This window comes from Pseudonaja textilis, chromosome 6, assembly GCF_049901715.1.
Source record: "Pseudonaja textilis isolate UNSWEBS1 chromosome 6, rPseTex1.2, whole genome shotgun sequence".
Taxonomy (NCBI): Eukaryota; Metazoa; Chordata; class Lepidosauria; order Squamata; family Elapidae; genus Pseudonaja; species Pseudonaja textilis.
This window is the reverse complement of record NC_141995.1, coordinates 44067157-44092165: the sequence shown is the minus strand read 5'-3', so window position 1 is coordinate 44092165 and position 25009 is coordinate 44067157. Positions and strand designations below refer to the sequence as shown.

At 39.2% G+C, this 25009-nt stretch overlaps 2 protein-coding genes across 16 annotated transcripts in view; one reads left to right on the top strand and one right to left on the bottom strand.

Annotated features, from left to right (window-relative positions):
* The window catches only part of CLCN3 (Cl-/H+ antiporter 3), a 43881-nt gene extending 40347 nt beyond the window's left edge, over nucleotides 1–3534 (top strand). For all 13 annotated transcript variants that reach the window (XM_087936421.1, XM_026699698.2, XM_026699700.2 and 10 more), the window contains one exon: nucleotides 367–3534. In XM_087936421.1, the coding sequence (XP_087792547.1) occupies nucleotides 367–457 (91 nt within the window). In that variant the 3' untranslated portion in view covers nucleotides 458–3534. The remainder of the gene's footprint in view (nucleotides 1–366) is intronic.
* Nucleotides 3535–6325: 2791 nt separating this feature from the next.
* Nucleotides 6326–18330, bottom strand: HPF1 (histone PARylation factor 1). Of its 3 annotated transcripts, none has more exons than XM_087936429.1 (9): nucleotides 18165–18330; nucleotides 16564–16685; nucleotides 15971–16130; nucleotides 14414–14600; nucleotides 13340–13438; nucleotides 11774–11924; nucleotides 9013–9100; nucleotides 7445–7617; nucleotides 6326–6557 (listed from the first exon to the last, which is right to left on the bottom strand). In XM_087936429.1, exons 2-9 carry the CDS (start codon nucleotides 16630–16632, stop codon nucleotides 6426–6428), a joined length of 1059 nt encoding a protein of 352 aa, XP_087792555.1. In that variant the 5' UTR covers nucleotides 16633–16685; nucleotides 18165–18330; the 3' UTR covers nucleotides 6326–6425. The 3 variants fall into 3 exon arrangements, with proteins under 3 accessions (XP_087792555.1, XP_087792554.1, XP_087792553.1); XM_087936428.1 differs by having other exon boundaries at nucleotides 17990–18239; XM_087936427.1 differs by having other exon boundaries at nucleotides 18162–18231.
* Nucleotides 18331–25009: the final 6679 nt, after the last annotated feature.

Below are 25009 nucleotides of genomic sequence, written 5' to 3'. Positions count from 1 at the left end.
CTAGATTCAACTATATTTCATCTTTGTAATGGGATCAATTTCATTTACTCATATCTTTTTTCGCCTTTGTTATTTTTTTTTTTTTGCCTATGATAATCAGCAACAAATAATCACTGGTGGGGGTGGGGGGTAGCTTGGTTATTTCTTAGGTGAAAGTAGGTAATAGTTTAGTGACCATCCTCTCTTTATTTTCAGTTTTTATAGTTTTAATAAAACGATGGTTACTTCCTGTCAAAATGCATTCTTTAAAAATAATCAGGCTTTGCTGCTCTTTTCCTATCAACAAAAAAGATTTTGTCTACAAGAAAAATCGATTGACTTTAAATATTGTAGTTAATTAGCCATATTTTGTGTGTCTCTTTCTAGGCGCCTCCTTGGCATTATCACAAAAAAAGATATCCTTCGACACATGGCCCAGATGGCAAACCAAGATCCCGCATCAATAATGTTCAACTGAACTCAATAGCTGAGGAGAGAGAAGAAAGTGAAGAGGAGGAGGTTCTTTTGTTGAACAGTACAACACTTTAATGTATAAGGCATAGTTTTGTGATACAAAAGAAAGGCTGGATTTTTTTGAAAAGTAAACTGCTGGAATTTAGGAGTTGATTTAGGAATATGTGGTTTTACAAAAGTAAGAAAGATGAGGAAAACAAAATCTGAAAACCTGCACTGGATGCACTCTGAATTGCTAGGTCTGCCATGATAGTGCAGTTGGACGTTAAGTCAATTCATAAGAAGTTCGTAAGTTCTCGAGTTTGGGCCTTTCTGCTTTAGCATGGAAGAAATTGATGGTCATCTTGAATTGAGCTGTCTTGGAAATGGTAAGATTTGGCCCATTTTACAACAGACCGTTATTGGATTAATTCATGAAATGTATTGTTATTCTGCATTACCTCTTTACATTCCAGAAGAACATTTCTCTCTCCTGAGCCCCAACTGAGCCTCCTTACAGTTGATGCATCTGATTAAAATGGTGGTTTCTCATATTGAGATGTAGTGTGTGACACGCTGAATTTGATGACAAGAAGGAAGAATTTCTTGTGCCATTAAAGTTTTAAGAGTTTGGATATCATAAAAGTGACAGTTTAGATCTACTGCAAGAAAAACAGATCGAGCAGGTTAATAAATGTGGGTGAAGCATGTTAAACACCGCAGTTTAGTAGTTGCAAGTTAAATAGCCAAGTCTGTTTAAACTATGTTTCTGTTGCAAAATAATGACTTAGGCTTATGCAATTTTTGTACTATTAAAAATCCTGTTATATACCAATTTTGTGAAATGTACAGAGGATGCTACTATTCTACTAATAATTGGAACAATTCTGTTTCTGTTCATTCAGTTTGTGTATCTGATAGCAACTGCATGTTCAAGCACTGGAGAATATTCCCCCAAAATGAAGGTCTTTTTGTTTTACATACCTATATCAAATAAAGGAAGAAAAATGTTATAATTTACATGAAATATGCATATCAGTTTTTTTTTCTACAGATCAGGATATATTAAATATAAATGAGTCACACGATTGATTTTACTTTAATAATGTGATTTTTATATTCAAAATCCTTCATAAGCTTGGCAAGTTTCTAATGAAAGGATTTTTATATTTCTTTGTAACCCTTTCTGATACTTGATTGCCATAGTTTTAAATTCATTTGTGTTTAATTAAGGAACTAGATTATTAATAGACTCTTATTTGTAAATATTGCATAATTTAAAATGTTTATTTTGAGGAATTTTGAAGTGGTAACAATTGATTTGAAATGGAATTGCATTACTTGAAAAATTCTGTAATACATAAATACAAGCTAAGAACTGACGTAACAACTGAATTTTACCATCCTTAATAAACTTTTGTGGGATGCAGTGGCTCAGTGGCTAAAGCGTTAAGCTTGTCGATCAGAAAGATTGGCGGTTCGAATCCCTAGCACCGTGTAACGGAGTGAGCTCCTGTTACTTGTCCCAGCTTCTGCCAACCTAGCAGTTCGAAAACATGTAAAAATGCAAGTAGAAAAATAGGGACCACTTTGGTGGGAAAGGTAACAGCGTTCCATGCCGGCCTTCAGCATTTAGTCATGCCGGCCACATGACCACAGAGATGTCTTCTGACAGTGCTGGCTCTTTGGCTTTGTAACAGAGATGAGCACTGCCCCCTAGAGCCCGAAGAGACTAGCACGTATGTGCGAGGGGAACCTTTACCTTTACCTAATAAACTTTTTGCATTCTAAATATTCATTTATTAGGGAGAAGTATTGCAAATATTTGATACGAGGTTTTATTTACCAAATAAAACTGATACATTATATAAAGTTCATGAGTGATGGGAAATTGAAAATTCTAAAGGTTGTACCATCTTGATGGTTATTCAAATATTACTGAAAACATGAATTAGTGATAAAGTATAGTTACATTATAAGGTTTGTTTGCACAGTATGACTTCTGCTTTGTTTGCCTTTCCTACCTCTATTGATAAGCTTGTTTTGAAAGTAAATATCTAAACTATTATCAAAGCTGCACAGGAAGTCACTTTAAGGAGGGCAAACAAAATCAGATACTTTATTCTATGCATGCAAGTCCTTGTAACAAGGTTATTTTTGTTGCCAAAGTAGTCTCTATTTTTGGTGTAAATCATATAATCCAAAGATACTGAACCATGTCTTTGAAAAAAAATATTTCAGAGTAAAAAATCCTGAATAAATACTGCAAACTGCTTTGTTAAATAGCCCAGATAATATTACATGGCTTTTCAGAATGCTTGAGAATGTTTCTCTACAATAATTGTTCATTATGATTACACCTTCACATAAAAGTATATGTTGTGGCTAAACAATGAATTTTGCACCTGTATACCTCTTATGTTTATAGATGACCATTAACAGAATTTTACTTATGTAAAAAACATTTTAGGAATCTTGGGAGGCTTCCTCTAAAATTAAACATGATTTAATCCTTCTATTCTTTGTGGTAATCATGCAGATCTAAAATGATTTTTCCTGTAGCATGTTTTTAAAACTTAAGTTTCAAACTCTCATCAATACACTTCATTTGCCATAGGCTCTCTACCAAAGTTGCCTATTGTATTAATTTACAATGTGATGTGAAGTGATACCAACTCATATCCCAGATGTATTTTAATTTAGTAATTCATGTCTATAGTATGATCTAATGCAGTGTTTTATATTCTTACCCAACTTCTTACAAGCACACAAAATGTGCCATTGCTCATGTTACGAGAGTTTGAAATTAGCACATCTGAGCATTCAACAAAAAGGATTTTACCTGTAATAATACTAATGAGCCTTATTTCTGTTGGAATAGAATGGGATCCTGGGGAGACTTTTTTTTTCTTGTTTGAACGGTTCAGTTGCTGATTATGACAATTGCACCTGTACTATTTCTAGAACTGTATTAAACATTGATCTTAATGTTTTAATTTATACTGGTGTGGTAAAACTGCATTTCATTACAGTAAAATAAAGTTCTTTTATTGTGACGATTTCATTAGAAAATACATTAAACATTTATGTATGACTGTTTTAGATCTTTTTTTTTGCTTTATTTAATTACAGTACTCATAAGCCATGTCCTCTTAACTGAAAATATGAGATCTTAAAAATAAAATTCAACCTGAAGAATGAAATAGATTTTCCCACACAACTGCACTGGGCAAATGCAATAAATAAGAAAAATCATGCTAATTATTAAGGTATCTAACTTGATAGTTATCAATAGATGACTGTGAAAGTAATGAATGCATCAAATTAGATTCAGACTTGTGCCAACAAAACTGACAGACCCTGAAAAAATAATAGAATTTGATAATTCATTTTTTTCTCTTCATGCTGCCAAATAACAGGTTTCCCAAAAATAAGACCTAGCCTGGTTTTTCTTGCTGCTTGCTATATAACTCCTACCCCCAAAATAAGCCCTAGTTAAGTGTCATCAGCAAGGGGAGATAAGACCTACCCCCGAAAATAAGGTCTAGCGTGTTTTTGTATGCACCTAATATAAGCTCTACCCCCCAAAATAAGCCCCACTTAAGAGGCTGCACAGCCATCTATTCTGCCTGGTTCCTCACGGTATCATGGTAGGGGTGGAGCTGTCCCATGTGCCCTGCATCAGCTTATCTCAGTGCTCCCACAGGCAGATCATCCACACCCCAACACTCACAGCGGCAGCACTGGCAGCCATCTGTAGCATCTGCCCACATAGCCGCCACCCACTTCTGCTTGCCGATGGCTGCAACGGAGCAGGAGCCCAAGCAGTCTGTTGGTTCCGCAGCCGCAAGGCAAGGCAGGTGTCAGGGCAAGGATGGCCTGGCTGCGGGGTCCCTGAAGTAAGCCAGTGCAGTATGCGTAGAGTAGCTCCATCCTCCTACCTTGCCTTGTAGCCGTGGCACTGGCATGTCTCTTAGCCTCCTGCCCAGTTGTGGCTGTGAGCAAACAGAAGTGGGCTGGTGACTACATGGGCTCCTGCTGCCAGTGCTGCTGCTGCGAATGCCGCATTGTGGGTGGCCTCCCTGCAAGGGCCCTGAAGTAAGCTGGTGTGGGGTACATAGGGCAGCTCCACCCCCTGCGGTACTGTGAGCAACCAGACAAAATGGATGGCTGTGCAGCCTCTTAAGTAGCACTGTTTTTTGGGGGTAGCGCTTATATTAAGGTAAAGGTTCCCCTCACACATATGTGCTAGCTTATATTAGGTGCATACATAAAAACTATGCCTTTTCGGGATAGGTCTTATTTTGGGGGAAAATGTTATTGTACTTTATTATTTCCCCTTGCTGAAGTTCTTAACTAGGGCTTATTTCCGGGGTAGGGCTTTCAAGCAGCATGAAAAATCATGTTAGGTGTTATTTTCAGTGTGGCATTGGCGCACTGCACTGCCTCGGTGTGAGCAATCAAAAAACGTGGGCCTCCTGTACATTGGGGGGGTGGGATAAGGTTGGGAGGGAATAAGACTCCCCAAAAATAAAATATGGTGCTTATTTTGGGGTCCAAAATAAGACCTAATCTTGTTCTTAGGGAAACACAGGTATGATTGTGTAAGTGTTCATACCCTCTCATAAGTATGGATGTGTCTTAGCCTATCACATTCAAACTCATGTTAAATAGTACACGCCTGCCATCAATTACAGTGACTCTGATCAAGCCCATATAAAATTCAGCTGTTCTAGTTTTCTGATACTCAGTTGCCTCTTACATCAAAAGCCATGATCAAGATGGGAAGGAATTACAGTTCCAAACATCAATTTTGACAAAACCTTCAGACTTCTGCTAAAATACTGAAGGTGAAGAGGAATGTCACTTTCAACATGACAATGACCCTAAAGCATACTTCCAAATTGACAAAAGAATGGCTTCACCAGAAAAAAAGACCAAATTTTTGGAATGGCCCACTCAGAGTCTGGACCAAATCCAATTGAAAATCTGGGGTGACCCAAAGAGAGGTGCACAGGAGATCCCCTCACAATCAGACAATTGTGGAGCACTTTTTCAAGGAAGAGTGGCAGATGTCCAAGGCAAGATATATCATCTTTGGCTCCTACCTCAAAAAATTGAATGCTGTCAGAAAATCAAAAGATGCTTAAACGAAGTATTAAGATATTCACATTGATACCACATTGTACATTATTTCCTCCCTAAAAGATCTGTATTTCAACTGAATTGTATAGCTTGTATGTTATATCAAAAGTGGAAAAATTTCTACAATGATTTGGCCAGATTTTTTAACATGTTAAACACCTGGCTTTTTAACAGGTCTTATATATAGGCTTTTTATATCCCACTGTAAATAGTTCAAATTACCAGGTTTTAAAGCAAGCTAAAATCTGTGTGCAGTAATGAATTTCCAAAAATATACCTAAACTACAGTATAAACTATAAACACTACACAACATTTCAGAAATATGCAATATGTTCCAAGTGCCAGGAAATAAAAATATTCATGAAGAATAGTGTTAGTATTACATTTAGTCGTGAATATTTTTCTCGTGAATATTTTCCAATGTTGGGGCATTCACAACTTCTGAAGACAAGCTTGTTCCACTGATCGATTGTTCTGTCAGGAAATTTCTCCTTAGTTCTAGGTTGCTACTGTCCTTGATTTTTTCCACCCATTGTTTCTTGTCCAGCTGTCAGGTGTTTTGGCGAATAGGTTAACTCCCTCTTCTTTATGACAACCTCATATATATTGGAAACTTTTGAAAAAGTTTGTCTTCATAGAGCAACTTATTAAGGAATGTACAGGGTTTTATTAATCTTCAGTGAAAGTTATATTAGAAACTAAAAAGATTAATGATTTATATAATTTAGATTCTATAGCCAAAATAACTCATTTAGAAAAAATGTTTATTTATCACACAATAAGTACACATTAGTAGAAAAAAACATTTAAAATTCATAAATAGTATTTTACAGTATTTTAGTGTTTATCATGCTGCAAGTAGATCTACCTTCTCTTTTCTTCTATTAGCTAAATGAGCTTCAATTATCTCTGCAAACAGATCTCTTTTCAGCAGGCTATATGCAAGAGGCAACAAGCGGCTGATAATCTTGTGAAAATACTGCAAAAAAATTAAAAAGACAATGGTATTGGTTTTATTGAAATTGATAATGCATTTCAGAGCAACATAAAATGCTTTGTTTTTCATTTTCACCTTTTTCTCAATTTCTTAAGCACTGAAATTATTATAATAGATAGCTATTCTCTACTGAACCTTTGTCTATGGAGATTTTCAGTCATTCAGTTGCCGCAAAAGTGCTTTTCCAAAAGGCAACTGGACTTTGTTTTTCCTTGAAGACCTTTCGCTTATCCAACAAGCTTCTTAAGTTCTGACTGAACTGAAGAAGCTTCTTGGATCAGAAGCAAGATGTCTTCAAAGAAGAATGAAATCTAGTTGCCTTTTGAAAAAGCACCTTTTGGACTACTGAACTTTCGGTGTCAATTTATTTCAGAGCCACATATGATAGAGACAATGATTCATATCTCAACTACCGTATTGTTTGAACTATAAGATGCACTCCCCACCCCAGAAAAAGTGGATGGAAATGTCTGTGCGTCTTATGGAGCAAATGTTGCTGAAGCCCACCCCCCTGCCAGCACCCACCCTTCAGCCTCTGCCTCCCAGCAATTTGCCTCCTTGCAGCAAACAGCCTGGTCAGCTTCAGCACAGCCTGATTTAGCACGAGCAGCAGACTGGCGATTGGATCAGTCTCCCGGAATACCGCTGATCAGCTACTCCAGGCTGCAGGGATTGCCACCAATTGCTGCCACCACCTATTGCCGCCTCTGTGTCCCCCATTTTCGGCCACCGCGCATCTCATTTTTGGCTCATTGCAGGCAGGGATCGCCACCGCCACCACCTATTGCTGCCGAACCCAAAAGCTAAGTGCATCTGGAGCGTCTTATAGTGCAAAAAATACAGTACTACACAGAAAAACATGAACTTACATGTGACCCACAGCAGAAGAGGTCTATGCCCAGTTCATATCCCATTCCATAGTCACATTCATCATTCGCAAACTGAACAAAAGTTAACATTTCCTGAATAGGAGCAAAGGCTTTCAATCTTTGGTCATCATTAGGAGCATCTACAATGGTTTTACAAATTCTTTTGAGATTTGCTACGAAGAAAAAGATTCCATGAGAACTATATCACAATATATTCTAGGACTATACAATTTTTAAAATTTGATTTTAGAGATGTGTTTGGGATGCACAGGAGCACAAATTGTAACTGCCTGCAATTCATTAAAGCAGCTGCAACCTGTTTCTTGCGCTTTGTGCTTCACATTGCTTTACATTTGGAAGCACCTCTTCCAAATCAAATAAGCACTGCACACCTCTATATTATTCTCTGCAATACATGCAATATATGTATTATTTTAAAGGAAAATCATTTTAACTGCATAATATATGCTATAGATCTATACCACAGATCTTTCAAGATTTTGATAGTGTCATATTCCTGGTCAATATTAATATAAAATGGAGGTTAATTAGTATTATTTTCCATCACCTATCTTACAAAATAAGTGCAGAATTACAACCTAAAGTCCCACTGAAACCAATGGGATTTAAATTATGACAATGGTCCCAACAATAAATGCAACCAATCTAAGTCTAGCCTAATGAGTTTCAGGACAGACATTCAGTTGCTGCTACAGACTACTATAGTGCTTTTAATCAGGGGTCCCCAACCACCGGGCCCTGGACTGGTACCGGTCCATGGATCATTTTGTACCGGGCTGCCTACTTTGCTTGGGCGCCGCCATTTTGTTTCGACGGCACTTGAGAAAGTGCTTCTGGGTGAGCGTGTCAGTCATTGGTTGGATGGCAAGCGGCATTTGGGTGCTGAAGGAATCCTCGCACCTTAGTTTCGTCGAAGGGGCGGGTGGCTTCGAACGAAGAGCTGTCCCAATGGCGGTGGAGTCTCGCATTACTCAGGAGGAGATTAAGAAAGAGCCCGAAAAGCCCATCGACCACGAGAAGGTACAAAGGAGGAGTTGAAGGTGGCGGGGAGAAGTGGGGGACGGCTAGCTGGCCGGTCGCTCGACTTGCCTTGCCTTGGTTTTGCGTGCTGATGCCGGCACCGGTCCGTGGATCATTTTGTGATGCCTGTACCGGGCCGTGGTACAAAAAAGGTTGGGGGCCACTGCTTTTAATGATATGCTCAGTATAAGAACATCCTGTTTCTAATAAGGTCATATATAAAAACAGAATTCCATTAGCAGAGACAAATAATTATTAAGACATCATGTCTTAATAATTATTTGTCTGCTATGGAATTCTGTTTTTATATATGACCTTATTAGATAAAACCATGAGGTGAAACCTAATTACTCTATGCCTTAAAAAAAATATTCCTGTCCATTCTGATAAGACACTGGGAAGATATGTTCGTTGTTTCCTTTTAAAGGCATTTGGCTGTAGTCAAATGTCTAAATGCATACCATTAACAATGGCTCAATGGAAGTTTTCTTAATTTTGTATTTTGAGAAAAGCTCTACAATACCTACCATTTGTTTCAGGAAGCTCTCTGTATCCAACATTATTCTTATCTACAGGAACAACTAAACCAGCTCCGTGAAATGTCTTTGTTACTACCTGTTTTGAAAAAAAAAAAAAACCAAATCCAAGTACTTTACAAACCTTAACGTTAGATATTTGTGCAAACACACTAGTCTTCAAATACCAAGCATATATTTTGCTTTTATTGTTTATTTGATTAATAAGTCACGTGTACATTTAAGTAAAGATATCCTGTTAATTTGAAAGAGAAGGAAAGATAAGACTTTTAGGTAAATTGATTATTGCCTATTAGTGCCACTAATAATTACCCTCTGATTTCATCTCACCTATATACTGTCTTTTCAAACAAATGGCAAGCTTAGACTCATTAGATCGGGTTGCCAACCTTTTGGACCTCAGGAACCACCAAACTCTTAATTTCAAATCCTGCGGACCACTAATATGAATTTTGACTGACGGTGGCTTGCTGACGTTGGTGGGAAAGTCGGTCCCATATTCCAGAGCTGCAGTAGTCACAGAACTGGCCTCTGCGCTGGCCTACCATGGATGAACTGCTGCAGGATGACCAAAGGGCCAGTCTTGTGACTACTGCAGCTCTGGAATATGGGACCGTCCCATGGTGGGGTTTGAAAACTCTGCCATAGGGGCTGGCACCTATCATGTGCAAATCTGTGGATGGTACAACGTGCAAAAAACAGTGCAGCCCTCGCAGGACAGGTCAAGGTAATGGTGCTGTTGCAGCAAGAGCAGGCCGGTGGCACAGGCAGGCTGAAGTAGTGGTTGAGATGGCTGGAAGGTGAGGGAGCTCGGCACTACTTGCTCCTGCACCTTCCAGCTTGCCTCTCCTGGCTTGGGCTCTTCTTCGATGGCCACAAACTGTAGGGATGGCCCGGGGCAGGAAAAGTACCAGCTGGTGGTGGTGGGAGGCGGCAGAGTGAGCAAGTCTGCGCTCACCATCCAGTTCAGAGGCCTGGAACGGGGCGGCTGTGTCAGTTTTCTCATCCCTCTCAGGGCTCTGCTGTTAAGGATGGGGCGCAGTGCAATGGCCAGGTGCCCGGAGCCCCCTCCTCTTCCTCCGACCTGGGCTCATTGCTGGGGGTGGGGGCGAAGCCTATTCTTTTAAAAGCCTATTCTTTTAAAAACAACGTCCTACTACCAGTATGACAAAGCCTCCCCTGACTGAGAGGGCAGCCCAACCCCACGTGGGAGGCGAATCTCCCGGGCTGCAGCACCGGATTGGCCCACCCCGGGAGAAGCGCCCAACTGCCAACCTGCCTGGCACTGGGCAGAGTGCAAAGAGCGCAGCTGACAGGCAGGCCCTCCTGCCCGGTGGCAGAGCTCTGGCCAAGGCAGCAAGCGCCTCCCCGCTGGGCCCTCCACTCTTCCTGCCAGGGCCGCGCCGGAGCCGGGCAGGCTGGGCAGAGCCGGGAAAGTGAGCTGCGGGTGTGCGCCTGCCTGCCAAGCAAAAGAGCCGGGCCGACCTGAGCTTGGCTTCCTTCCCAAGTCGCTCCAGCCCAAACCTGAAGGGGCCACCAGGAAAGGCCGCCCGAGGCAGTGATAGAGCCCACACATGGACAGGGAGGCAAGGCAACAGCAGCGCTGCTTCCCTGTCCGGTGCGTCCTCCTCCGATCTGAGCCCCGCCGAGTAAGTGCCTCTGCCCGCTGCAGCATTTGATCGTGCCGCTGCAGCATTTGGAGCTGCCAGCTTGTTTGGAGATGCATGGGGACGGGGATGGGATGGGCGAGGCGTGGAAAGGACGGGTGGCTTCGGGCTCTCTCTGCCGGACCTGCCAGCCAGGGAAACAGCACTGCCTCTCGGGCAAGGGAGGCTTTGTCGTACCGGCAGTAGGACATCGTTTTTATAAGAATAGGCTTTGCCTTGGAACGATGCCCGGGAAGGCGGTGACAGGAGCGCCTGAAGCCGAGTGTCTCCGCCGGGCTCCGGTTGCAGGGAGGAGCCCTGGCTGGCAGCGCGTGGCTGCACCAAACACCGCGGTGTTGCTCTAAATGCCACGGTAGCATGGGGAGAAGGGAAACAACAGTGGCGGAAGGTCTCCCGATACGAAGTGCCCCGAGGTCAACGAATGCCGAGGTCAACGCAGGCAGCACCATATCCGGGTATGCAACAAAAGTACTTCCTAACGGCAAGCCCCCCCGCCATTTTGCATGTTTAATATAGGCCTTAATTTCGGGGGAGGAGCTTAATTTGATTTTATGTCTATAAAACATGCTGGGACTTCCTATTAGGAGAGGCCGTATTGTTGGAGAAACACGGTATATTCATGAATATACATTCATATATTGGTTACACCTCCCCTCACCCAGCTTGTATTAATATATGCTATAGCTTGAAATCAAACAGGGTGTAAAATGCCAAATCATTAATGAATCCTTAAATTTGCTACAATGTCAGCCCAAAAAATCTGATAGCCAATCAGTTCTTAATATTATCTGGAGTTCAATAAACATGAAGCAGTATTTTCTGATTAATTCCACTCTTAAATAAACGTTTTTTACCTTTTTAAGACTGGGTGGTAACAATCCTTTAAAGTTATCTGTAATATTTACAGCATGCTTGTTGCTATTTATACTAGCTATGAATTCAACCTTTTACTGTGTTGATCACAATAATTAAATGTGATTCTCTGGTTTTGGAGGAGCCTTAGGAGTAAACATATTTTAGCACAAACTAGGAAAAAGATAAATGCTGTATTAAAGTTTACTAAGTTTGGAAAAATCAAATCTTACCTTTTTATCTCGCTGTTTCATCTTCAAGCTTTTTTGTTCCAATGAGTAACCCAATTGTTTTGCTGTTTTAGTTAGTTTTTCATCTATGTCCCTTAATAGGCCACCTCTCTTTTTATTAGTCAGTTCTTTAAGCTTTTTAGACAAAAATAATCTGAAACAAAAGAGCACAAAATCCTACAGCTGAAAAAACTCAAACATGCCTTTACTAGCTAACAGAAGCACACATCAAAACAGTACAATTAGTAGAAATCCCAAAAGTTGCTCCTATGTGTACCAGAATAGACTTCTAATGATCAGAAATGCTAGCAAATTATCAGAAGTACTATGAAAAATTTATAAAGATGGTGATGTTTTTCCAGTAGTTCTATGAAAGGAATTTTACTAATAACTAAATAGCTGTTTCTAAACAAATAGGCACCAGATAAAATCTTCATCCTTTCATAGCCATATGTAAAACAACCCTGTAACTAGGCTGATTCAAAAATTTTCTGTGGAACATTAACTCTTAAGTGTTATGGAGATTCTCAGTCATCCAGGTCATGTTTGTTCCAAAGGTGCTTTTTTCAAAAGGCAACTGGACTTTCTGGTTTTTCTTTGAAGTTGTTTCACTTCTCATCTAAGAAGCTTTTTGGATGAGAATCGAAATATCTTCAAAGAAAACCCAAAAGTCCCGTTGCCTCGTGAAAAAAGCATTTTTGGGATATTCACTCTTAAAAATCACATTTTATGCTAAGCTGAGACAAGCAAAAGCCAATCACAGTAATAAAAAGTTTTGTTATACATATTTTTCAGCAAACTACTAAAAATGTGGCTGAATATATTTTGCAGCAAACAGCTAAAAACATACACAAATTATTTTCACATCACTATATTCAGAAAGATTAAATATGGAAAGTAATACATACATCCTCCAATATTCCAAACCAGAATATAAACTATGTGAAAGTTTCTTACAATGCATTAATGAACAATGCAATGCATAGAAATGCAACAGAAAAACAGAATTCAGCCATACTTTGTAGAAAATATTTTACAGATTAAAAATATTACATGGTTGTCCAAAATATTCTCGAATTAGTGTATAGCAGCAAATAACATGTAAACTATGCTACTGAACTATTTGAATAAGAAATTTTGAGAAGCAAACTAAGCAATATTCTACCATTATGTTCTGAGCCAAGTACAAATTCCTGCCATAAATAAAAAAAGTGCAGCACCTTTTTCTGGATCATGAGATAGATTCTGACTTTTATAAACAGGGATTATATTGCAACATTTTTTTTTGTACAAGCAAAAGAGGATTCTGTTAAGAGTGACTTGTATTCAAACAGTTTTAAAAGAGGACAAGAATAAGCTTCACCTCAGTACTTTACCCACGAAATCATTTTCTCAAAGTAAGAACGTGTAAAATATACCGAAGTGGGGGTGTATTTTCCTAATTCAAACGGCACAAAGCTACATAGCATTAATTATATGTGAGTAGAAGAAAAAAAAAGTCCCTTGCAAACTGAGACTGCTATTTCCAAATTAACCTCTTTTTACAGGATGAAAATGTTAAATTCTTACTTTACAGCTGCAAATATATTGTCACCAACTTGATAAATTGTACAGCCTTTCTGGGTTTCAGTTTCACCAACCCACACTGGCAGTTGATCTGGTATATCTCTATAAAATATACAAGATATTAAAACTGAACACAATTTAAGAATTAGAGCTGAAGCAGCTATGTTACTAGAGATTTCTCAAACACTGTTTTTTCTACCAAAAAAGTATCTAAAAAGATACGTGCAAGACCGATCCTTCAAACTGAAAATTTTGAAAGGAATCCTTCAAACTGTAAATATTTAATGTTTCAGACATGGGCTTCCAATCAGAACAATCCAAATTGCTTCCAGATCAGATGATTACTTTACTTTAATCTACTTGATTACCCCTAGCACAGCTGGATCAGCATTGTCAGGAGGATGAATGGACTGTAAATTTAAAGTGTACCTAATAAGATCTCAAATTTTATCAAGAATTATAGTCTTTATTAAAAAGTAAAAAAGACAATATTGCAATTTGCTACATTGGAAAACAGCCTTTTATGGAGAACAGATTTTACAAAAATACATCCACAATGGATAACAAACAATGTTTGTTACATAACAAACATTTTGTATAATGGCAATCAGTATAATGAAAGAAAATTCTGTTGTACCTAGTTATTCTAAATTGCTAAAAGAACAAAAATCTTTTTTAAAACAATAAAATGAACTTTGTAAGCTAGGTTGCCTAAGTCAAAACTGGATAATACAATCTAGCACAAATACAATAGATTTTGAAGATACCAACTCAAAATTCACCTACAAAATAAATAACAACATGCCAGCAAACTTGGCAAAATGACTTATTCTATTCCAAAATATTCTTGGCAAGTACATACGAATTAAACATCCTAATGCCACACCAAGATAGACAACATACCTTTTGATTATATCAACATTTTTATGTTAGAAATGTTTTTCAACTTTATATCCTGTTGAATGAAAAGGTCTTAAAAAGGAAAACTCAGAAATGCCCTGCTCATTATTTTAAAGCAACAGCAAGAAGAACATTTAAGATATAACTGTCCCCTTCGGGAGCCAAGGTATTTCTTACCTGAAATATCCCATATGATATTGTGTTTTGCTCTCTCCAACAATAATTGTCTGAAATTCAGGAGGATCATAAAAAAATCTCCAGTGAAGGTTGAAATTTATTTTTGATTTATTTGTGTTTATGTGTTTTCCAGAAAGTAAGTCATATGGTCCAACAAGCTGAAGTCCAATACTTGATTTGAGAGCGTCTACAACATAAAAACACCTATTGTTTCATAATAACCATAAATACACAAAATATATATTTAAAATTATTTAAAAGGTGCTATTGTTTTTATTTATCTACTATACTTTCTGCTTCTAGGTTTAATGGAAAGGTTGCAGCTAACACTTTGGATTCACCTTCTCATTCAGCTTACAAAATAAAGTACTATTTGTTTATTCTATTCAGTTTATATGTCTGCTTATCTGACCACATCGACCCTGGGCAGCTAACAACAGTTATAGTATAAAATACAACCAACAATGAAAATAATATACACAACCAGGAGTCGAGGCAAAAACAAACCAAACTTCAATTAACATAACTACTCCTTGGTTATGTTACACAAAGGTTGGAGAAAATAAAGACTAACTAAAAAAAAAAATTGGATTTCTGATCTACATTACATGAAAAGTTCTGGGTTTAATTATTACCAGTATGTTTCCTACAGCCAGTTTTAAATACATTAAATATACAAAACAGTTATTCTTTTCATATAATGTATGCTTTATATATCTATAATTCTCTCTGTTCTCAAAGATTAGTCAAATCCTTAAAAAGCCAAAATTGCTCTCTATACAGAGAGCTATAGTGCAGCAAACATGGAAGAATTAAAAGACTGGTAAAATAAAAAAATAATCCCAAAATGGCACACACACCCCTCACCCACCCCCAGAACTGAACATGCTGATTGACATGAGATGGTGATTATTAGAAGATGAAGGATAAATACATTTTATATTGCATGTGGAAAGGACTACTACTGATATTAAATAGTATCAAACCATAGTATCAACCATAGCATCTGTCTAGTCCACCATATGGGACTGAAAGACATTGAACAGAGGTTCCCCTTTGTTTTTTGTGGTCAAGTCCAATCTGTCAAGTGAGAAGTCAAGTGAGCCAATCAGGCAAGCTGGCATGCTCCAGATCCCATCAATTAAGTAATTTTATCTGATGGGACCTAGGAAGTGTATCTTCTTGGTCACAACACCTGCTTTCTGGAGAGTAATTCCCTCTCCTCCATCTTGTCTCCATTCTGATTATGTTCAAAAGAGCATTGAAAACCTGGTTCTTTTCATAGGAATTGGGTTAGAGTTGGTGGCAAATTTGCATTTTAATGTCTGCTTTACCGGAGGGGGGGGCGGACTTTTTCATTTTAATTATATTACTTTTACTGTATGCTACCCACAGTCATTTTACAGTTGGGTAGCCTCATAAATTTCTAAAATAAATATCAAAATTTTGAAGATATTATTATGCCTACAATAAAATTGTACACACGTACACACACACACCCCATATATGTACAAACACACAAACATTCATATAGAGAAGACAAACATTTATATCTACCACATGGCTTGGCAGGTTCTAATTCCTCACAGAATTTCCAGAAATGATAGAAATCTTCAGGCATTTTGAGTCGGTAACAGCTTTCAATTTCTTGGCGAACACAATCAGAGATATCTGCTTTGCCAGCTTGTACATTTTTTACTTCTTTAATGTTTCCACCCTACCAATAAACAGAAAATCAAGGAAATAAGCTCATAATTTATTGTTTTAAGACAAGGAAAAGAAACCAAGAGTTGAAAGTAATCTGGAGGGTAATTTGTGATTAGGCAAAATAGTAAACTAAGAAATAAGCATTAAAAATATGTAATTCTCCATATTGTTTGTGTGCAACTGCTTAAAGATTCAAACTAAAAAAAATATGTCGAGTTAAAGGAAGTTACATATTCTACCCTCGAAAACCCGCTTCTAAATAACATATGAGACCAAGACACTTTGTATGAATGTTAACATATTTATTATTGTATCAAAGATCCTGAGGATGGGTGGTGATATTAGAATGGTATTTGAACTCTTTCTGTCCCAATAGTTAAAGGACACAAAAATTCGAGGTCTTGGATAGAGTGCAAATGGAAATGGGGACATATTACTGATACCTGCTTTTGTGCTTCTGCATGACATCTCTGCTTCCTACCTCCAGCCATTCTGGTACCTGTTGTGGTCATTGCTATATTCTGTCTTTTGCAATAGTAAGAGTTTCCAAGTTCTCCTTGTGATGCTATTGCACAAAAGGAAGTCAATCAAGAATAGAAGAGGATAAGACGGCATGCATACTGCAATTTGGATAGCTAGTAAATGTCAAAAGATTACTGGTACAAAAATAAATGAAGCAGCAAGCAAAACACTGTAGTATTGCTCATAAACTGTTAAGCTCATAATATGATGTTTACTTTTAAGCAAGCACTACTGAACTGAATGGGAACTTCCCAGAAAACATAGGGATATGTTGTGATGTTAGACATATTCTTGCTGAGGAATAAGTCTCATATCTCATATAGCAGCATTAAACCAATGCTTCTAACTACTATTGTAATAATATGCTAGATATTTGTATTGCTAAGTTCAAAATAATTACATGGACAGCATTTTCCATTTTGATTCCTTCCAGATAAATTGATTCCAACTCTCACTATCCCGATAGCATAATCATAATTAGAGACAGGTGTTTTAGCTAACCTATCTGGAATGAGTCAGATGAGCAAATGTGTTTTAAACAGACAAAAGTAAGCTATGCCCTGAGAAGACATCTTTAATTACATTTTTGTATTTACTTTTCTATGCCCTCCCAACTCTGCAGAATTTCTATCAAAGCAAATACAAATTTCTATCAAAGCGAATACTATACTACATCATTCCTAAATCTCAATAGTAAAAGAGAAAGGCAGAGGGACTTGTTTGTACCACCAAAAAAATGGAAATTGGGAACAGAACAAACTGGAGAGCTGCTGTTCTGACCTTCTGACGATCATTGCTAATAAGAGAAGGGCCACAAGCTCAAAACGAACGATTGGGAGTAGCTCTAAAAGAGGAGAGCTGTGTTAAGCCTGTATGTATGTATGTATGTATTTATATTTATTTTTGTCAATTGCTTACAAGATAATAGGTATAAGTAAAAAACACAATTATGAATACATGGATACATGTAAGAAAAATAAAAAAAATAAAAAAGAAACAATAGGACAGGGATGGTAGGCACGTTGTTCTTGTAGCAACCTTATTTTAAACAATTCTGGGATACCTCAGAGGTCCACCTGAAGACTAGTGTCTAGTTACAGGTGTGTGTGTGTGTCTATAACAGTCATGCTTGTGTTTATCTTTAAGGCATCTCGGACTTTAGTGTTTTTTTTTTAAATAGGAGGAATGGAGGCAACTGGAGCGATTAAAAAAAAAAAAAAAGAGGACGGGAGGGCAGAGGGAATCGGTAACCACACACGGTAATCCGAAGGAAGGCAAAACATACCTGGAAACGACCGAATCCAAGTTTCCTTACATTTTTTTTATTACAACAGGTAAAACACTCACCTTCCCTACACTATTTTACAGAGGCGAAAAAGGGAGAAAAACGGCAGCTTATAAAAAGGAGAGTAGAACGAGGGGGATGGAAGACAGCACAAGAGGCAGGAGCAAAACGGGGGGCAACTTATTAGAAGCAAGAGCGAAAACCAGACGAATTAAAAAGAAACCGCCAGGAAACTACCGCGCTTCCTTGGGACGTCAAAACGAAGACGCCGCACTCCCGTCCACTTCGCGCTTCTCGCTCTCTCTCTCTCTCTCGCGCGCGCGCTCTCACGGAAGCGGAATTAAATAGCCTCCCAGCAAGGGGAAAACCGTGAGCAGAGAGACCTGTGCTACTGCCCGGCTTCGCGGGGAATAGCGCCTCTGCCTGCAGGGCGGGAGAATTGCCGTCGGAGCTTTTTTTGTGTGTTTTCCCCCCAAGAAAGAAAGGAAGGAGTTCAGCCGGCTTCATCTCGAGTCGTCTGTTTTGAGAGTATAGAAGCTGCTGTCGATGTCTCTGCCGCTGCGCCTTTTAAGATGCGAGTTGGATGAATCATAGAGTCGGTAGTTGTTGTCGTAGTAGAATTTCTGATGGGGTGAAAAGTGTGCGTGTGTGCACCTCCAAATGTGAATTCAATTTACTGCTTTGTAGCCAGGCTTCTGTAAATTTATTTTAAATGATAAGAGATAGAATTCCAAGCATAGCTGGTATGTAAGATTTAATATTTTTTGCCTTTTTTGTATTGTGGGAAGCCTCACCCCCAAAGAATGAAATACTTTGGGAAATATTAAAAAGCCAGAATGTTATACTTTCCTAAAGGAAAAAAATAGAGAAACATGCTCTTAAAGACAGAAAGCAATCCCCAAGCTTTTCTTAATAGCCTAAAGCAGATACCAGTACTTAAGAGATAAAGAGCTTATTGAAAGAGGAAAACTGGTATCTATATAGCTCTATTCATAAGCAAAGCAAATACTGCAGGCAGACATCCATTCAGGACAGGATATTTGGAAACTCCTTGGCAGAGTGATGGGATTAAAAAGCAGCCCCTCACCCAAGATCCAACACAGGACGAAAGCCATTCACCACAATAGGAATTGCCTAACAAACACCCTTTCAGAACACAAGCCTCTTCATTGCAGTCTAAACGTCAAAGTCACAGAAACCTGGGGGCTCAGATAAACAATAATCCAGAGGTTGACCAAATTAGCTCAGACAAACACCTAGGATTTGCATTTCCTCTTTTCAGTGGTGGGATTCAAAATTTTTTTACTACCGGTTCTGTGGGCGTGGCGTGGCGGGCATTGGCTGGGGAAGGATGCTGCAAAATCCCATTCTCTCCCACCCCGCTAACCTGCTTTCCAGTTCTGTTCTCTTATGCAGGGCAACAAAAGAAGACCCAGCTGATCAGCTGGGACTTGGGAGGCAGAGAATAGATGGGGGCGGGGCCAGTCAGAAGTGGTATTTGCAGGTTTTCTGAATTACTAAAAATTTCCACTACCGGTTCTCCAGAACTGGTCAGAACCTGCTGAATGCCACCTCTGCCTCTTTTGTCTATAGAGAGGGACTGGTGGTTGGTGGTTCTGCTTCATCATTAAACCATCTTTCCAATCAGCCTCCATGTTTTCAGTGTCTTTCTCTCAGCCCAGAACTGAACCTTCCAACTGTCAACTTTCTAAGAAATACAGCCATTGCAAATCAGAACTCTGAGGCAGATCGATTCCTCAAAGAACAATTTTAACATTGGCACAAACTAGTGAAAAGCCAGTTTTGAATCTTCCCGGGCTTTTCACAACCTTAAAAGAAAAAGTTTCTAGTCTTCTCAGAACAATAAATCACATTGTCCAATCTGGATACTACAGCTATTCTATTTTGTCTACCAAATTCCCTCTATTCCTCCTCCCTTCATCTCCATGCTGTGTCAGCCCAAAACCCAGCTTCGGACCTGACACCAACTGTTTCCCCCACTATGGCTTTAATACTTTTTGTCAAAATAAAATGGGAAGGAGGCAATAAAATATGCTAATTGATACAGAAAAAATGATTTCAGATGAGGAAAAATAGTAACAGCAATAGCATTTACACTTCTTTATTGCATCATAGTGCTTTACAGCATTATCTGGGCAGTTTACAATGTTAGCATATTGCTCGCAACAACGTGGGTCCTCATTTTATCTACCTTGGAAGGATGGAAGACCGAGTCACCCTTGAGCTGGTCAGGATCAAACTCCTAGCTGTGGGCAGAGTTTTCCTGCAATACTGTGCTACCATGGTTCAACATGCAATAAAAGTCTATGTATTTGTTGGGTGTTAAGACATTATTTTGGAATCTTGCTTTTCCCTGAGGAAAACTAAATTGAGCATAAATTGTCATTCAGAAAAAGAATGATTCTTTTGAGAGCACTGGGCCTGTTTCACTGGACATTATCCCTGTCCAAGCCTCTTGGGGTTAATCTAGGCAGAGGGACTGAGTTCTGACAATGATCTATTTTTTGCTGGAGGAAGGGGGGAGGATTCACATTTTTTTACTTAGTTGCACAAAAACTAAAAGCTTCCATTCTGATAAATGCTCATAGCAATCAAGATTTAAGTGAACAAGCTGTCCACCACCCCCAATTTCAATCTCCTGAAATGTTCTCACAACCAAAGGCTTTGTGGCCCACAATTTCAATACCCCATAAAAACACTTCTCTGATTAAATCTCTAGGAAATAAGCTTTTATGTTAGCAGGGGCCTGCATTATCAGCCACATGACCCTCATTAATGGCAATAGGACTTAAGTAGCTTAAACTTGTACTATTTCCAAAAGAGTAATTCCTTGTGTATCATATGGTCTCCTTAGGCAGTAAAGATTAATACTATTTGTTTGAAATTTGTTTGGCATTGTCTGGCAACATTTTTAAAAAAGTTTCTGATCTTTAAAATTCTTCTCTGAAGCATACTCAATTTGTGTGATAAACTTGTGACATTTGTCAATTAAAAAACTTTGTTTCTTTGATATATTAATGGACTGATACATCAGAATTAAAATTCTATGAAGAATAGAAAATTGGGCAACATCTTTCTTTCATGATTAAAAAGACTGGGCTTAATATAAGAGTTTAAATGCCAAATAATCTTATATAAAAAGATCCATTATTGTCATCTTTACATCGATGTCACATAAAAAATAGATACGATCTTGTACTTCTTGCAATACGGTCCCACACTTTTTATATTATTCCTGATTACTAGGGTACTTAGTAGTTAGGATTCAATCCAAAGATTGCTTTGGAGTGTGCAAGATCTGTCTACGGCTCTTTAAAGCAGCGATATCATTTTCCATGATTGTGTAAAATGAACTACCTTTTGGGATTTCACTGAAAACTGTGAACACTGTTCAGGACTCCTAATTATTATAATTGTAACCAATACTCAAAATACATTTATACATTTACATATAATTTTTTTGCTTACTCCCTAGGAGACATTAACTTTAGGGTTCATCCATTAAGACATCTTATGCTAGCTCCAAAATAATGTATTTAACCACTGTTTTTCTCTTGGATCAAAAAAAATATTGATCTTATAAGATATATTTAACAAGATTGCTATTCCCACTATAATTCCTGTGCATTTCATTGCCTTCTTCACCACAATGATCCTTACAGTTGTAACCTTGTTGGTAACCTCCACCTTATTGTTTTTTTTTACTTGCCTGTCTCTCTTTTCCTCACATAAGGATCCTTTGCTTTGCCTGTTTGATGAGTTGCGGGTCCCAGTGCCGGGATGAATCAGCTGACGACCTGCACCCAGGCAGACTGTCTGGGTGGGCTCCTCTTGATGGCAAAGATGACAGCGACACAAAGGTTTCTTTTGGTGAGAGGAAAAAAGCGCAGAGCAAACTTTGCCCCTCTCTTTTATTGTGCAGCAAGCAGGGGGGTGGGTTTAGGTTACATGAGGTTAGACAGGAACAGGAAACACTGCCATATATGGTTAATCCTTATGCTATAGCTGACTCAGGATTTTGTACAGGAACAGGAAACATTGCCATATATGGTTAATCCTAAGTGACTCAGGTTTTACACGTAGCTGTTCCTATAGTGTCACCCTATATATGTATTGTATGTGTATTGGGTTGTCTGTGTACGTGACTTCCTACTGATGTGTCATATCGCAACATCTCCTCTGTTTTTATCTTGTTTTTAGGGCTATTTACTCACTATCCTCACTGTTATGTCCAGTCTAGGTCCTCCGACTCATCCTGTCATAGGTTCATGAGAATTTGTGGTTCCCCTTTGGCAGCATCTTTGGTGAACTCGTTATCAGAGTCATCGGAATCTGAGGAGAATTGCAAGAGGGCCTTTTTCTCTATTAGCGCATTAATTTGTTTTTGTTTTGAGTATAAATCCGAATCAATTTGGCCAAATTTTCTTTTAAGGATTTCTAAGAATTTACCTATCACACATGGTCCAATGGTACATGCCAACAAGAGAAGGATAAGTGGACCAGCTATAGCAGATAACAATGTTGTTAACCATGGGGAAAGGTTAAATAGTCCTTGATACCAAGTATGTTGTGAAGTTCGTTCCCTTTCTCTTAATTTTAATCTGGTGTCTAGTTCTTTCATGGAATCTAGGACAACTCCTGAGCTATCAGCATAGAAACAACACTCTTCTTTAAGAGCAGCACATAGTCCCCCTTGTTTCAAAAACAAGAGGTCTAGGCCTCTGCGGTTTTGTAAGACCACCTCAGATAAAGAGGTAAGAAGTTTGCAAGGCAAGAATGGATTTTTCGACCCTTCTAAGATCTTCATCTATGGTGGCACTTAACTGGCGAAGATGCTGATCAGAAGTAACAAGGCCAGCTATACCTGTGGCCGTCCCAGAAGCCCCCAATCCCAGCAGTACAGTTAGCATCAAAGCAGTTACTACTTCTCTTTTTGCCCTAAGGTTATATTGTCTAGGTTCTAGTAAAGAAACAAAATCTTCTGAGTTATATACATCAATTTTGGGAAACAATTGTACCTGAATACAAAATGGTTTTTTTGTCAATAATACATAATCTTTTCAGCAAAGTCAAAATGTAATTTGGGGAAATAGGAAGAAATCATGGTGTAATTAGTTGTAGAGTTGAGTATTTGTCCATAAGCGTCCTTGATGACCCATGTGATGTTGTGTGGTTTGTGGGCGTTAAGGCTGGTGGATGTCCCATCAGTCCAGCGAAACGAACAGCCAAGCAGGAAGAAGAGGAGTGCTGTCATCTTTTTCGGATGATGGCTTCGCTGGTTGTGGGCGGTGATATGGGCGGACACACCTTGCAGGAACCCAAAGAGTTCTGTCAGTAAGCTGGACCGCTGCGTAGCCTCGACCCCAGGTGATCAATTCGGCAGGTCCTTTCCACGCAGGATCAGGTAACTGTCTGTAATAAACAAGCGGTCTCGAGGTGGGAGCAGGTGGTTTAGTGAAATGTCGAGATGCAGCAGACAGGGGAGGGGTGCCAGTGAGATTAAGGAAGTTAAGCGTATACAGACAAACATTCAAAATATTTTGTAATGCCGGGAGGCTAGGGGGGCCCTTAAGGCCATTTGACCCCATGTATCGTTGCAATGCCAATTTTAAGGTTTGATGGGCCCTTTCAACAATAGCTTGCCCCTGGCTATTGTAGGCAATCCCAAACTTGTGGATAATGGACCAGTGATAGCAGAACTCAGAGAATTGAGAGCTGATATAGGCTGGTCCATTATCTGTTTTTAGAATTTTTGGCGATCCCAGCACTACGAAGGTCCGAATACAATGATTAATAACATGCTTTGACATTTCTCCCCTTTGAGGGGTTGCCATGATGAAACCTGAATAGGTGTCAATAGACACATGAAGGTATTTCCAGGGTGCAAAAGGCTGAAATTGTGTGACATCCATTTGCCATGTCTCACAAGCCTCTATGCCCCTGGGATTAATCCCTTGAGGAAAAGTTTTTGCTTGCAAACTGCAAGTGGGACATTGTTGGATGATTGCCTTTGCTTCTTCCAGAGAAATGCCAAATTGTTTAACCAAAGCCTTTTTGTTTTGATGAAAATAACTATGACTTTCCCCTGCTGATAGAGGGGGAGGTTGAGGCATCTTAATACTGATTGGAAGTATTTTACAAGCAGTATCAGCTACCTGGTTCCCTTCAGAAAGGAAACCTGGGAGATGTTGATGACTACGTATGTGGGCTACGAATAGAGAATGGGTCCTAGATTGAATGAGCATTTGCAGCTGAAGCAACAGTGTCATTAATGATGGTTGTATAGAAGGTGATAGATATGCCTCAAAAATATGTAAGACCAATTGGGAGACATATAGACTATCCGTTATGATGTTAATTGGTTGTTCAGGAAATGTTTTCAAAGCCAAGTTAAAGGCAGCCAATTCAGCTTGTTGTGCTGAAGATTGGGGCTTTGTCAATTGCTTGTGCCAGTTGCCTTGATCATACCAGACACAGGCACCATGAGTTTTAGAGCCATCAGTGAAGATTGTGATGGCTTGAGTTAGTGGAAAAGCAACTACTGGAGAGGAAAAGGTAATAGGTACCGTTTTTATTAGCTGCAAACGAGGGTCAGAAGGGAGATGGCAAGAGATGGGACCAATCCAATTTTCCAGAGCGTCCTGTAAGACATCAGATGTCTGAAAAAGGGGGTCCCATTGAGACAGTTTGAAAGGAACATGTATTGCCTGGAGATCATGGCCGAGTAGGGCCTTAGCTCGGTGACGCCCCTTAGTACAGAGCAAGGCGAGCTGAAGGGCCCGAGAGGTAATAGTTGCCCTAGGAGTATGGGGAAGGTGAAGCCATTCAATGATGCACAGCTTCTTTGTTTTGGGGGCTGTTTGAAAGAGAATAGCTGTGAGGAGAGCTGGTGTGGGCAAGATAGCCAAAGATAGCAGACAGTTGGGGATGATGCGATCCACCCACACTTGCTTTAAGGTATTGTTGACTTGGGCTAGTGCCTCCAAGTGCTGTCTTGTAAGATGGACCACATCTGAAGGATGTTTCAAGCCCGTGAGGGCATGGAATAGAGGGGAAAGGGT